The 14,238-nt window shown below is 35.3% G+C and overlaps 1 protein-coding gene across 3 annotated transcripts in view; it reads right to left on the reverse strand.

Moving 5' to 3' along the window:
* The window catches only part of MBD5 (methyl-CpG binding domain protein 5), a 156,811-nt gene that overhangs the window by 38,997 nt on the left and 103,576 nt on the right, over window positions 1-14,238 (reverse strand). For all 3 annotated transcript variants that reach the window (XM_061438444.1, XM_061438454.1, XM_061438434.1), the window contains 3 exons: window positions 14,076-14,178; window positions 12,801-12,981; window positions 6,308-8,443 (listed from right to left, as the gene is read on the reverse strand). In XM_061438444.1, coding sequence (XP_061294428.1) covers window positions 6,308-8,443; window positions 12,801-12,981; window positions 14,076-14,178 — 2,420 coding nt within the window. The remainder of the gene's footprint in view (window positions 1-6,307; window positions 8,444-12,800; window positions 12,982-14,075; window positions 14,179-14,238) is intronic.

Genomic DNA, 14,238 nt, shown 5'->3' on the forward strand with positions numbered 1-14,238 from the left:
CCCTCTGTATGCTAGAATAACAGTTAATATGCTCCAACTGTCAATATTCGAACTGGGAGTTCGCCCCATTTTGTTTAATGAGCAGAGCAAGTAGTTTCTAGGTTATTAACAGTTAACTTTGTGTCCTTCCACTGTATACTATTTTATCTTCAGTGGTAAACAGTGCTGAGCACATACTAGATGCTCGATACGGACTTAACTACCTCATGAATATTTTAAGACAATGTTTAGAGCTATTTAAAGGCTGTAAAATCAATTTCATATACCCTCAATCAGTATATTTTGATAAATGAAATAGTAAAGAAAAAAAAGTACAATGCATAGCCATGATATTATTTTGTGGAAACTGATTCTGTTAACTTATACATGTGAATGCTGGGGCATGCTCTGTTAGTGGGTGATGAAATAATTTCAGTGGATCATGACTGTCATAAAAATACGAGATAGGATAAGATACGATGAGACAGAATGGCAGAGTGCATCACATGGAGGGTTTTTTCAGGAAATTTTTGTTGTACATTAAAAACTTCTCTTTGGTGAAATGGAATCCAAGTTAATTCTTGTTAGAAAGAAATTAGATGTAAAAAAAAAAGTTTGAAAAACACTGCTTTAGGATCAGGCCTCTCAGTTGCTCAGCTCTGTGGGGATGATCTATGGAGCTGTGTTTCAGGAGGCATACTTATCAGACTCTAGTGCGGCAGGTATCCCTGTGGAGTTATGCAGTCCAGGAGCCCTGCTCTAGGGCATCTGTGATAAATACTACTCTCTCCTATACCTGTACCCGTGGGTCTTGGAGAGAGATTCTGAATTTCCCTGGATTAGCTCCTACCCCTGGAGTATCTTGGCAACTCCTGCAGACTTCTGTCTAGTTCCATTCTAAATCTGTAAAATGGTGAGTTGTTACTTTGACTTTGCCAGAAGTATAATTCTTAGAAAATAACTTTTACTCTACTCTTTCCTTTGTTAGCATTAATGTTGTGTGATAGAAGTTCCTAGAAGGTAGAAGTTTATGATTTGATTTAGTACTACATGCACATGGAAATGAAATGTTTTGATGACACTGTAGGAAATATGTTTCAGCATTTTTTTTAATGAGTCAGATCTTGGTAGAGTTAACTTTACTGCCTAGAATTTGGGTACTTTTAAAGGCTACTTCAATATTTTTAGACCACTTGATTTTAGTAAATAAAGCTTAGGCATCTCCTTGAGATCTTAAGGATTTATAGTGGTTTTATAAGTAAGCTTAGTGTATTGCAATAGAATAGAATTCTCCCAATTTGCACACTGGGACAATTTATTTCTTGAAAGGTACAAAATAGACCATTGAATCAGCAAACATATCACACCACTATGAGTTCTCACTTTTGATTACATAGACTCAATGTCTAAAATCAAACATATTTTAATTCCTTTTTTTGTACACGAGGAAACATTAAACCTGGATTATGTAAACAAAGCAAGTGGTGTAACCCTGATATTAGGAAACCTTCTTAAACAGCAAGACATTGTCTGTTGTAAAAATATCTTACAGCAAAGAAGAAATGGCTCATTTTGCAAAAATTTATCTAAAAGAATAGACATAGATTTTTATCACATAATCAAGAATTTAATATAGTTTTGGTATTTGATTAAAAAACAAGAGCAAAGGGCAACTTTCAACCTAGAAGTCTGTGCATCAATCAGATGAGGAATCTAGGCATTTAAAAACTTGGGTGGAAATACTTTCAATAGCAACTATTGTTAATTCAGTCACAGCCTTAAAGCAATCGTTGCCTTTTTTCACTGTATGTCTACATTAGACAAGAGGCTTACTTCCCTTCAAACGTCCCATATCCTGAGAGAGCTAACATGTACAATAATCCATCCTGGAGTATTTTTATCCCATAACCTTTTTGCAACTATAACCTCAAATGAAGGGAATGACAGTTTCCCTTTCTTTACTAGGATGTTCTAAGAATAAATAAATACAGAGAACAAAAAGCCAAGCTTATATATGAAGTATCCTTTTGTGGTCTCTAAGTTTCTTATACCTACCAGTTCAGAGGCTGCACTGAGTTTCAATCAAATGTATTTTGTGCTGAAAAAACACTTTCTTTTCCAGAGTTAAAAAATATATATATAAATATTCATGAGCATATATTTATTCACAGGTTTATTTATATTCTTGTTAGTCGATGTATATCTTTAAGAGTTAAGGCAAAGAAATGATTGAATTATTTACTCTTTTGGTACAAACTCATACTCTGCCCCTTCACAGGACTTTATTTTCATGTGTTTAGAAGAGCTGATTAAATGTTTATTACCAAAAAGTGAGAATATAAAAGGCATTTTAAAGTGAAAAAGTTGTATTTAATGACTTTATCATTTGGAGGAAGGCAAGCTTCAGTTATTAAGTTGGTTAGAACAGTCTAAATCTTTTTGCTTCTTTGAAAACTGTGAAAACCCACAGGGCCATGAAAGGCTGGGTCCTCTGCAAAGGCCCCAGTTACTGGCATGCGTGTTTTTGTTCTGTGGTAAACAGGTGGGCAGCGGTCAGAGGCCTGAGGAGGCATGGCCCCGATGAAATCTGCCGGTCAGGGCACTTGATTTTGAATTCTTCCCTAAACCAAACAACAGGACACATGCTGGAACCACTTAAATGTTGAAATTCAACTAACTTCATAAACTGAAAATTGCTTTAAATATATATACGACTGATGGATTTCATAACATACCTGCATTCAGCAGTTTGAATGTTTGGACTGAGACTGAGGAATTGATTGGGTTTGGTTGCCAGATCCACCAGAACTTTGTTTTACAACTTGAGGAATGTTACCAAGTATCCTACTGGTCGTTTTCTAAATCTGTTACATGGAAATATTAAACTTCACTTGTAATTTCATAGCCAAAATGTTAATAGAAACCTGTAAACTTTGCAATGCAAAGTGTTAAGAGAGCTTTAGTGGAAAGGCAATTTCAAAATGCCGAACAGAATTAATAAAACCTGGTTTCTAAGCATTTCGTATTTATCTGATTTTTTTTTTTTTTTACTATCTTTGCCTTCAATTCTCATATATGAGTTATAATACATTTTAAATATGGACTGGTATTCACATATAGGCCTAGAACATGAATATTTGGGTTGTTTATAATAAAAACCTCTCTATAAAAGAAGTTCTTGAAAATAAACAACCTATCAAGTTAAATGTTTTCAGAGTGACTTCTGGTCTTCAATGAAGTCTTAATGGAACATTTTTGAGCTGCTGCTTAGGACAGTGGAAAAAAGGCACTGGGGTGAGCAGGAGGTATTTGAGTTCTGTTCAGGCTCCACGACCACAAGGAAGACTTGGGCCCTGTCACCTGTAGGTGTCTCTCACTCTCACTCTGCTACCAAAACTGGGGTGACGGGGCTGGCATGGGCACAGCTGTCTCCTACAAAGGCCTACTGACACATCACCCACTAGGAAACCCATTCTTATCTGAGTGAGGCAATACAAAATCATTTACATAAAGGTTAGCAAATGTAATTCACAAATGAGGGGTAGTTCTTTTGATATTGTGGACATTTTATCTGCATTGACACAAACATCCTAGTTATTGTATACTAGTATATCAGAGTCCAGAGAGAGAAGGCAAAATAAGTGACTTTGGTCTAAAAGTGCATCAAAAGTTTACAAACATGGTTTCTAACATGCGTTGATGTGCTTCAATTCACTGTCTTTTGGATATTTTTAAAGATTTGAAAGGGAAAACAGTATTTTTGACAACTAGATGCTTCCAATGAAGAACTTATGCAGCTGGGAAGAAAACAGATTTTAGGATCAGATGAACCTGAATTCAAATCCTTATTCAATTATGTATGACTTTGGATACTCAAGTTCTCTGAGGCTCAATTTACCCATCTGTAAAATGAGAACAAGAACACCTTATACTTTGGAAGACTGCACAAATTAGAAATAATACAGGTAAGTAACCTAGTACATCATAGGTACTCAAGGATAACTAAAAGCAACATTTTAAGAATAAAGTGTGTTTTCTTCTAATGTCTTCCTAGTATGCTAGGAATACTTAGCAAATCTTGATGGGAGAGTTATGTCTGTCATCAACTGTCTCACTGTAAATGCCCACCTCTGGTGTTTATTTGATGTTTGCTAAGCAATTATCACGACAGTACCTTCAGCTGACACAGTTCACTGTGTATCTAAAAAGAATGATATTAGAGACCTCGTCAATAAATCAGCTCATCAAAAGAGCTACATTAGTAAATCTACCCATTTTTATTACCAGCTGCACATCAGATCTATACATTAATTAGTATTTAATTTTATTAAGTTTAATACTTAAAAAAATTCTAACTGACCTAGATTTTTATCAAGCATATGTTTTCTGTTATCTGACACATGATTGGTCACATCCACATCATTATTAGACATTTATTCTCATCCCTTTTGACTATTTATATGCTAACACTTTCCTTATATTAATAAATTTTCAACATATGTGTTTCAACAAACCCAGCACTGGCAATCCAGATCTGATGTTTTACAGAGAGGCATGGAACAAGAAAATACATGTCTAAGACTATATAAAATAAGTCTAAACTTGACAATCAGAAGAAACAAGAACATAAATAAATGTCGGTCTTTTCCATTATAGATAAATTAAAATACATCATTAATAAAATACGTACACTTTGCAATATGAACTTAGACCTGAAACAAAGTAAGTTGAGGTAAGGGGTATCAAAATTTAAAAATATAATACAATGAGACAAACAATGTCTCATCCAAATGATTGAAGGTATGCTTAATAAATATAGTGTATTTTTAAATAGTTACTGACTTTATGTAACTTTAATCTGCTAAATGCATAAGATTAAATTTTCATTTATTTGAGATTATCTAAAAAGAAATACGAGTCACTGAGAAGCTGGAAGCCCCTTTGGAATAAGTATCCTGTTAAACACATAAAAAATAGCTTCATGAGTTTTCTTAGACTATTAAGAAGGCACTAATCATTTCAATTATCTTTTTCACCTTATATTCTTTTTAACACAAGAGGTCAATGAACAGTTCTTCATTAAATACTGACATCAAACATAACACATAACAGAAGTTGTAGAGAATGGCAGGTATAAGTAGTGACACCAGGAAGGAAAACACTTGATTTTACTATCAACAACAAAGACATGTAGGTCATAATGCCTTTCTAGCATGGTGGTCTAACAGTCTATATATAACCACACAATAGCTTACTATTAAAAGCCTCAGCAGTTTTCTCACTTCCAGTAGCAATCTGGTTTTAAAAGCCCACTGTTTTCATATCTGAGTAATACTGTCTCTATATTCATTTTTTATTTCCACCTTGTCATTTCCCACCAATCTCTCAAATCATTATTGTTGGATTCTGGGTATTTCTAATATTCTTATGGTCAAATTTTCAGATGTCTCCATGAATTTATCTCTACAGTGCTTCTTTAAATTTTTTTTATAGCAATTTCTGAGGACTCTACTGAACAAAATATAGTTCTTTCTACTGTGTCTACTTTCAAATAAATCTGTCTCCATTAATAGCAGATAATGAGATACAATAATGTCAATGGTAAAAATAATGGTTTAGTTCTACAAGAAAACTGCAAAATAATTTCAAGATCAAAAATTCTGGAAATCAGGTTTTCAAGCCTTTTTTATTAGAAAACTTAAATTATTACCTTTTTAAAAAAGGAAGTAGCCAATATCCATTTTTGAATTTTTTCAAACAAATAGTAATAAGGGATAGCAAACTAGGATAAGAAAACACATTAGAAGACAGCTTTCTACTTCATACAACTTCTAGTTAACTCTTCCTATTCATTCACCTATTTCTGGTCAGCAGCAAGAAGAAAAAAATATCCATTTATTTTTGCCTCTTTTTTGGATCTTCCAAGGTGAGCTTCATTTACCTGAACACAAACACAAGCTAGGGGAAACGGCTTTTATATTGGCATTGACCAAGTACATGTCTCATGAACCAGGAAATCCTGCCTTCTATGGTTTCTTTCGTAGTTTAGAGTCCAATGGTTATTGAACCAACTGAAAGTTGAACGAAATTCAAAACAACAGATTGACAACAAATAACGGAAACACATGGAATCCTCTTGGTTGTTATTTTTTTCTGAGAGACAAATCCCTAGCATTCTGTAAATAAAATTATAAATACTAAAGAAATGATGAGAATTTCACACCGGGGAAAGGATCATTTCTTATCATAATAAATATTTTGGTACAAATTTTAAAAAAACGTATAAAAGTTTAGTACCTTTGGGTACTTTTTTCTAATAAAACCATACCTGCTTCAGAACTTGTTTGATTATAGCTGCTAACAATGCTGTTTGGTATCACTGGAGTGGAGGACGTTGAAATTCTTGACTGAGGTGGATTGGGATGTAATGAATTTCCTAAAGCCATGCCCGACTGACTGAGCATCCCACAGTTCCCGCTAGCCTGAATCTGATTTATTAAACCTGTAAGATGGTGATTTGGGACTGGACTATTACTGTGAACAAAGTTAGTGTTTGCATTGTGGCAGTGCACGGCTTCCCCTCTTAAAGGTATGCTCTGTGTCAGTGAATTCTGAAGAACACTGGAGTTCATACTGGGATCTGTAAAATGCAGCTGGTTAGCAGAGCAAGGCAAAGCAGTATTTGAGCCCCCACAACCCGGGGTACTATTGCTACTCAAGTGAGAGCTTTGACAACTCATAGACTGTAGTAACTGAGACATTGAACTGATGGGAAACGACCCCTGACCCTGCTTCCTTAGCAAGTCGGGTCCAGGTTTAGGAACTGCAGAACTATCCATTTGAGACTGTCTGAGCAAACTCAACACTGTGGTAGGTGGCTGTTTTCTTTTCCGCAATGAGTCTTTTTGCTGAGACATCAGCTTATCTCTTAGTGCTGCTCGACCACTTTGCCCTTCACCTGACGGGAGAAGCATGTTGGCAGTAGGAGGGAACATGGTGTTTAAAGTGCTATGTCCTTCAGTGTTGCCACTGCCAGCAACAGCTCCAGAATTGCTACTGCTGCTACTGTTGTTACCAGCAAGTTTGTTTTGATTTGCTAGCTGTGCTTTGGCTGCTGCTGAGAGTAAACTACTTGCTGGAAAGGAGGCAGCATTGTGCTGGTTCAAGATCTGATTTAAAGGCATTCCCAGCAAACCAGGCTGACTCTTTACAGAACCACTTCCGGCAGATGCAGTAGGAAAAGCTGCACTGCTTGGGGGATTTAGTACATTACTCATTCCAGCAATTAATGGGTTAGGGATATCCTTGTACTGATGATGTCCATCGGACTTGGTAGAAGGGCTTGATGGCATTGATGGCCTTGGGGACCCTATTGTTGACCTTGGTGACCTGGGTGGAACCTTAATACCACTGCAATTGGCCTGGGGTCCTAGAGGTGGCATCATGAAATTTCCGTGATCTGATGATGTGGAAGATGAGCGTGATCTTTGGGGCGATGCCTCAATCCTTCCAATTCCAGTCCCCATCATGTGCACTGGGGATGTCACTGGAGAAGGGGACAGGGAGGTTGAAGCTGAATGCTGAACTCTTTGTACATGACTCCCATGATTCATATGACCAGGTTTTACGGTTGGCAAAGGGAGATTACTTGGCAAAGGAACAACAGCAGGAGGCATGCTTACATTCATCACAGGTACCTGAGAGTGGACATTTGAATGGAAACTAGTTGGATTAATGATAACAGGGTTCTGATTCACCGGTTTACTAGGAATAGGGTCAAGAATGCCAAGTGGATCTTTCTCAGATGTTAATGGCTTTTTCTGAAGAGCACAAGAAGGTGGAGGAGGGGGAGGTGGGCCTTGGGGTGGTTTGTGGTGGAACATTGCTCGTGGTATTTCCATATTAGTTGAAAAATTACACATTGGTTTTTTCATTACTGGACTCTTTGTAGTCAAGGTTGGGGAAAGAGGTATATTAGTCCTTCCAGCCATTGCACAGGATGACTGTACAGGAGAACCATGTAGCATTACTGAAGGTGGAGAAAGAGGAGTCCTATTCAGGTGAATAGGACTAGAATTGGGAGCTCCGTGAAAACCAGGATTATTTCTTGTGAAGACATCAGGGCTTCCGAGTGGGTCAGTCCTTGGCGAGATCGAGCCGTCTCCATATATCTGGGAACCTGACGACGCGGGGCTGGGCAGGCCTCCATGGCTGCCACGGAATGGAGACTTCTGTCCATGCTCATTGCTGCCCAATCTCTGCCGGGGGTAGACAGGGTGGGGTTCCTGTTGCTGGCTTCCAGGCAGTTCTTGTACATATAGTCTTCCCATGGTGTTTGATGATCCAATCATTAACTTGAAAGGATTCTTACATTCAGGCATTACAGAATTTGTAATTCCTTCATGTGACTTATTTCTTACAGATCTTGGAGTTGCTGCCCGTGAAGGTACTACTGGAGTTGCATCTGATGTGAAAGAGAGAGAGAAAAAAAATCTGTTAGTAGTCTCAATCCTTTTGTGTGAAAATGGAGGAAGGGAAGGAAAGGAGAAAATGAGAAAGGAAGGGCATCTGGAAAAAGAAATTTGCAAATAGAAACTGTGACTCTGCAATAAAAAAAAGGTTTGTATTCTACAATAAATTTTATCTGAAAAAAATGCACATTATTCTTCCTTAGTTGACCAAAGGTTCTCAATAACTGCTCATTATGCTTGTTTACCTCCTATCTGTTGAGAAAGGATGGGGCTCTGAATCTGTACATACAGACATTACTCATTCTAATAATGTTTATCATATGTAAAATCAAGATTGACAGCCCAGATGGAAATGATAGTGTTATTATCATTTGGATTTGAATTTTTTTAAGAATACAGTTACAAGAGAAAATTGTAATCTGTCTGGCATACTATTTTTTGGATGATTTAAATGAACTGCCATTTTCACCAGAAAATTTTTTACCTTATAAATGTTTCTATAAACCTCCACAAGACAGCTACAAAAACTCTTTCTTATCCCAACATTTTCACTGTGACAGTAAAAGAGTCTTAATTTTTGTGAATTAAGTAAACAGGATTCTCAATCTTTTATAAAGGGAGTGGTAACAACAGTAAATACAGTGAAGTTAAACAATCATGCTAACTTCACATCAAGTTGGTAATACTGCCACACTTCAATTACTTTACCCTTAATCAGTCATTGCTGTAAAAACAGCCTTCATCAACCAACTTTGGTAAAAGATTGCAATTCTTTTATTAGGATAGAACTCTTATGCAAAATTTAGTCAGAGTGCGACCATCTTCAGTATTGGGTTCCAACTGAGTATTCTCTTTTTAGAGTGCATTGCTCCCTTGCTGGTTTTTTGGAATCCCTTCAGTTCTTTCGGAGATCAGACAGAATACAGGCAACAAAAGCAGGCTGGTTCATCACACAGATTTTTCATTCAATCATGTCAGAATTCTAGTTTTAAGTTTTTTTAGTCCCTAAAGATGTTTAACTATTTTATAAAGTTGTGACTTCTAAAACAGGGGTGGCAAATAAAATTAGCTTCATATGCCAATTCTCATCAACTGGTGGTGGCTGCTTACAGAACTGTGCTGAAAAGGATGCTGAGCTCTAGCTGGGCTGCATGAGAAAATGCCAATGATTCTATTAAGGGCACAGGACATGGGAGTGGTACTGTTCGCATTATATACTGGCCATCCCAATTCTGAGACCTACAGCATATCAGCAAGTATACTCTCAGATTCATTTGCAATCAGAGGTGTATTTACTTGAATGGATAATTACACATTTTAGATAAATATACTTCTACCTGCTGGGTACTATGCAGGTTGAATCATAATGTAACAATTTCTGAGACAGTAGTTTTCAACCTGGATAAACAGAAGTCTTGATAGGTTACAATTAAGAAGTAAAAGAATAGAGTGAACATATATATTTTTCTTGGGAGGTGTGGACTTTTTGTTTCTGGCATGGTAGAGATTCTTTGATAGAGTGATTTCTGGACAATATGTGAAAATTAAGAGAAAAAATCATATAAGAGAATTGCAGTAGATAAATTCAACTGAAATCATTTTTTTTGTTAAATAAAGTTTTAAAGTTCGTAATCAAGGCAATAACACATGAAAATGTTTGGGGCTTACATGGCATTCAGTGCGAACAGAGTTGTCTATTAATATCACTAACATCATTACAGGACTGACTGTCCTCTTCAGTAATAAAACCACCAAATTGTGTCTTTTCTTGTTTATTTATATAGCCATCTATAGTTCAATGATAAGAAATATAGACATTGGCATTTTTATGTTCAGCAGAATTTAGAAAGGAGCTGATGTTTAGAAAGGATTTCTTCCCTACTGGGGAAAAATAGTTACCATTTAAAAAATAACAGGGATACTAAATAAGTAAAAGCCATGCTGCTGTTATGTGGCAGTAAGGAATTCAAGTATTACAAGAGTTGGGAAATGTAAATGTTGGGCACTCAACGAGTGCTTTCCTGTATATCAAATAGACTTTTTAAAAGAGATAAGTTACATGTTTTACGCACGTAAAACAAAGAGAGGTGAAAACTACTGAGCCTTCTTAATCCTTAAGTATTTAAATCCTAACCTTTTAATATAGTTTAAAATTAAAAAATTGAAATAAATGCTATGTCTGAAGCTGGTAAAAGAGTAGAAATTAATCCAATCAAGTATATAGTTTTAAAAGGAGATGGAGATATACCTTATATGCCTATACTAATTTAATTAAATATTTATCTTTAATTTCATTAATGAAACTAGAATGTATAGAATATGACAAAGGACCTAGATCAAGATTCTGCTTCAGTCATTAAAAAGGCAACAAGGCAGACTCTGTAGGCAGGGCTGAAACTGCTATGATGTGAAGTGAGAACAGCAGTAAATATATGAGTACGTGCAAACACATGTGCAAGGTACATCGTGAAAATGAAAACACTTACATCAAGGTGGCAGGACAGTGGTTAATTTTAAATAGCTTATTACTATTAAATGTTTTTAAATTGTTGCAATACCTTATAATTAAAAAAATGTAGCTCGTTAAAAGAAATAACAATTCACTAAAGTATTTTTTTCTTACATACCTTAGTGGAGCAATTTTTCTGATCATTCCTGTTAAAATTTAAAGGTTAGTTTAAAGGTAATAGGGTTACTGAAGAGGAGCTGTCTGCTAATAATTGTCAAACTTGTCTCTCCCTGCCTTCTTCACAGAATTCTAGGAGTGACCTGTATGGTATCACAACTGCTTCTCTTTGTATCTAAAGCTATCAGTAATTTGGCCCCAATTTACTTATGCAGGTTTAATTTTCTACTTGTGTCACATTAGTCTCCACCTCATTCCTTAACTATTCCATAGTTGTTCTGGACAAGAATTTTATTTTCCTTATATGTCTAAATCCTACTATTTCCCAGGGCTGGTTCAAATCTGAGTTCTACAATAAAGCTTTCTGATCACTGCAGGTTACACTCCTCATCCCTATTTTTTTTAACTATGCAGAGCAATGTTACTTATCTTTCACAAACAAATGCTTTGGTGTTCGGCCATATTTTATCCAGAATTACTATTCAAGTGTTAACTGTAATATTTTGGAGTTCATATTCTAGCCCTTACGAAGAAAAGTTCCTCAGCCTCAAAGTATAATTCCACAAATTACATGTGAATCATAAAGGGAAAATGTACCTCAGTAATGGACATAACTTTAACCAAGCAATCAAACTTGATGTCATCAATATGGGATTAAACTGCCATTACGTGCTTCCTAATAAAGACATAATATCGCCTATGTAGTATTCCTACCAAACTGTGTTTAACTTCAATAAAAATATAAGGAAGCAATCAGGCAAATCCAAACTGAGGAACATCTATAAAACTGGCCTAGACTCTTAAAAAATATCAGTGTCATGAAAGATTTAAAAAGACTGGGGAACCAGTGTAGATTAAGGAAATAAAACAACTAATTACATCATAGTTGCATCATATTTGCATTCTGCATTAAAAAAAGAGATTGGGTTGAAAAAAGCTGTAAGAATATTATTAGGACAACTGGAGAAATCTGAATATAGACTGCATATTAGATAATACTATTATATCAGTTTTAAATTTCCTGAATATGATAATTAGACTGTGGTTTATGTAAGAGAACATCCATGTGTGTTGAAATACTTATGGGTGAACTGTCACAATTATCTGTAGCTCCTGAAACAAAATATTAATTGGTAAGTCTAGGGTATTTAATGAATTGTTTATGTAATTTTTCTGCAGCTTTGAAATTTTTTAAAACTGAAAGCATGTGTGCATGCATGTGTTGGATGGAGGTGTAAAAAGTTCCTGGTAAGGTGATTTCTGTTAGTAGGCATTCAATATACAGCTATTAAATGACTCAAAGCATAATACTGCTAGTTCTTGACAACATTGCTAGCTGTATTTGTGGACTGATACTACATACTCCAATTCAGCCCTAGGAAAAAGGCTACATTTGTTTCCTAAAAACCAATGACCCTTTCTCTTTTGTTAGCTCAGCTCTATGTACCTTCATAGTATTTGTAGGTGCTATTTGGTGTTTATTCTGCTCATTTAACTAAATGACTTGGATAGGGAATTTTGGGAGACAACTTCATGGGAATTTTTCAGAACTAATTATCAATTGTAGTGAAAAGATAAAACATACATAATTTTAAATGCATTGTGTGTGGTTGAAAAGTGGACTCAGAAAATGCTTGGCAAGGTGGTTTCTAGTGACTCCTTCTCCAGGAGTTACTAGAGGAGTGGGGGAGGAAAATTCCTAAACCCTTCACCATATTACATACTTGTTCCTCCTCCGGGACTGGTGAGCACCAGAGAAGGGTGTGGGGTTTCCATGCTTTTATGAAGTGTGGCCACTGCAATGATTTTTCTTTTATGTATGCATAGCTTTGTGACATCTTCATCTGCTTTAACATCTTCTGCAGTTCTTTGTTTCACAGCAGCTCCAGGATCAAAATTAAACACCTGGAAAAAGCACAGCCTTTGTTTAAAATATGTCTGCAAAAATATTAAGTAAAAAGATCCCCTTGTTTAAAAAAAAAAGTTCTGCATAGATTAACCCATATATCTGAAGAAAACTCTCTCAAGTTTTTAAATTTAAGAAAAGCAACTTTATATATAATGTAATAAATACCTTCTGCTGAACTTACGGTTTTTAGTGGCAGGGAAAATAATGAAAATTATTCTAATTCTATGACAGCCAAGATAAATACACGGAAAAGTATAGTATCTGATAATGTTCCCAATTTTAGGTACTTCCTGCTGTTACAATAGTACAAAAAACATATAAAATACAGTTAAAACCCCTAAAATCTGACATTGCTACATGCTAATTTTTTCTTTGGCTTTATTTTATTGCTATATTAATATTACCTTTTTACTGATTAAAAAAAATCTACTACTCTATTTAAAAAATATTTATTGTATATATACATATAAGCTGTTTCAAGTGCTTTTTCTTGAAAGAGGTGACACAAATAAAAAAGAAAAAGTTGTGTATTGATCTTTAGTTCTGAGATTAGCTCTATTGTAGGTATTCAGAGAATAATGACCTGTGTCTATAGTATATATTTTTAATCATTTAAAATGATTTTGCTTTTTACCTTGCAAAAGAGTAAAACAGTTTCACTTTTGGCTAGAAAGGTTCAGCTTTGTGATTTTAGAAATATTTGTGGCAGATTTATCAACACCAGTGCTAAATATAACATTGCAGACTGAGCAGTAAGGAAAGAAAATACTGCACTATTAAAGAGTGAGCATGGGTATAGCTCTAAGAAAAAGGTTCAAAACAGGTGTTTTTTTTTTTGCAAAAGAGATTTTGATGAAATATTTAATAGGAATATAGGTTTGTCACCTTTGAAAATGACTCTTGGACTTGAACTATTTTCCACAATTTTTACGTATTCCAAAATGCATGCAAAAGGTATCTAACTTAAGACTTTAAAATGCATATATGATTGGAGAAGTAATATAAAAATGAAATGCCAAATGAGAAAAGCAAATATATGAAACACCTAAAAAATAAAAAATTGCTGATACATCTATTGCGAAATGGTTACCTTGGGAAGAATAAGAGGACATTCCAAGCCACACTTGCATGTTCCGTCAGTAAGCAGGTATGTTTTAACCTGCTCCAAGCAAGATAACAAAGACCCACTGGGACTGTAAAAATAGTTTAAAAAAACATCAGGAAATAATTCTGACTGCACATATTACATGAAA

This window comes from Bos javanicus, chromosome 2, assembly GCF_032452875.1.
Source record: "Bos javanicus breed banteng chromosome 2, ARS-OSU_banteng_1.0, whole genome shotgun sequence".
Classification (NCBI taxonomy): Eukaryota; Metazoa; Chordata; class Mammalia; order Artiodactyla; family Bovidae; genus Bos; species Bos javanicus.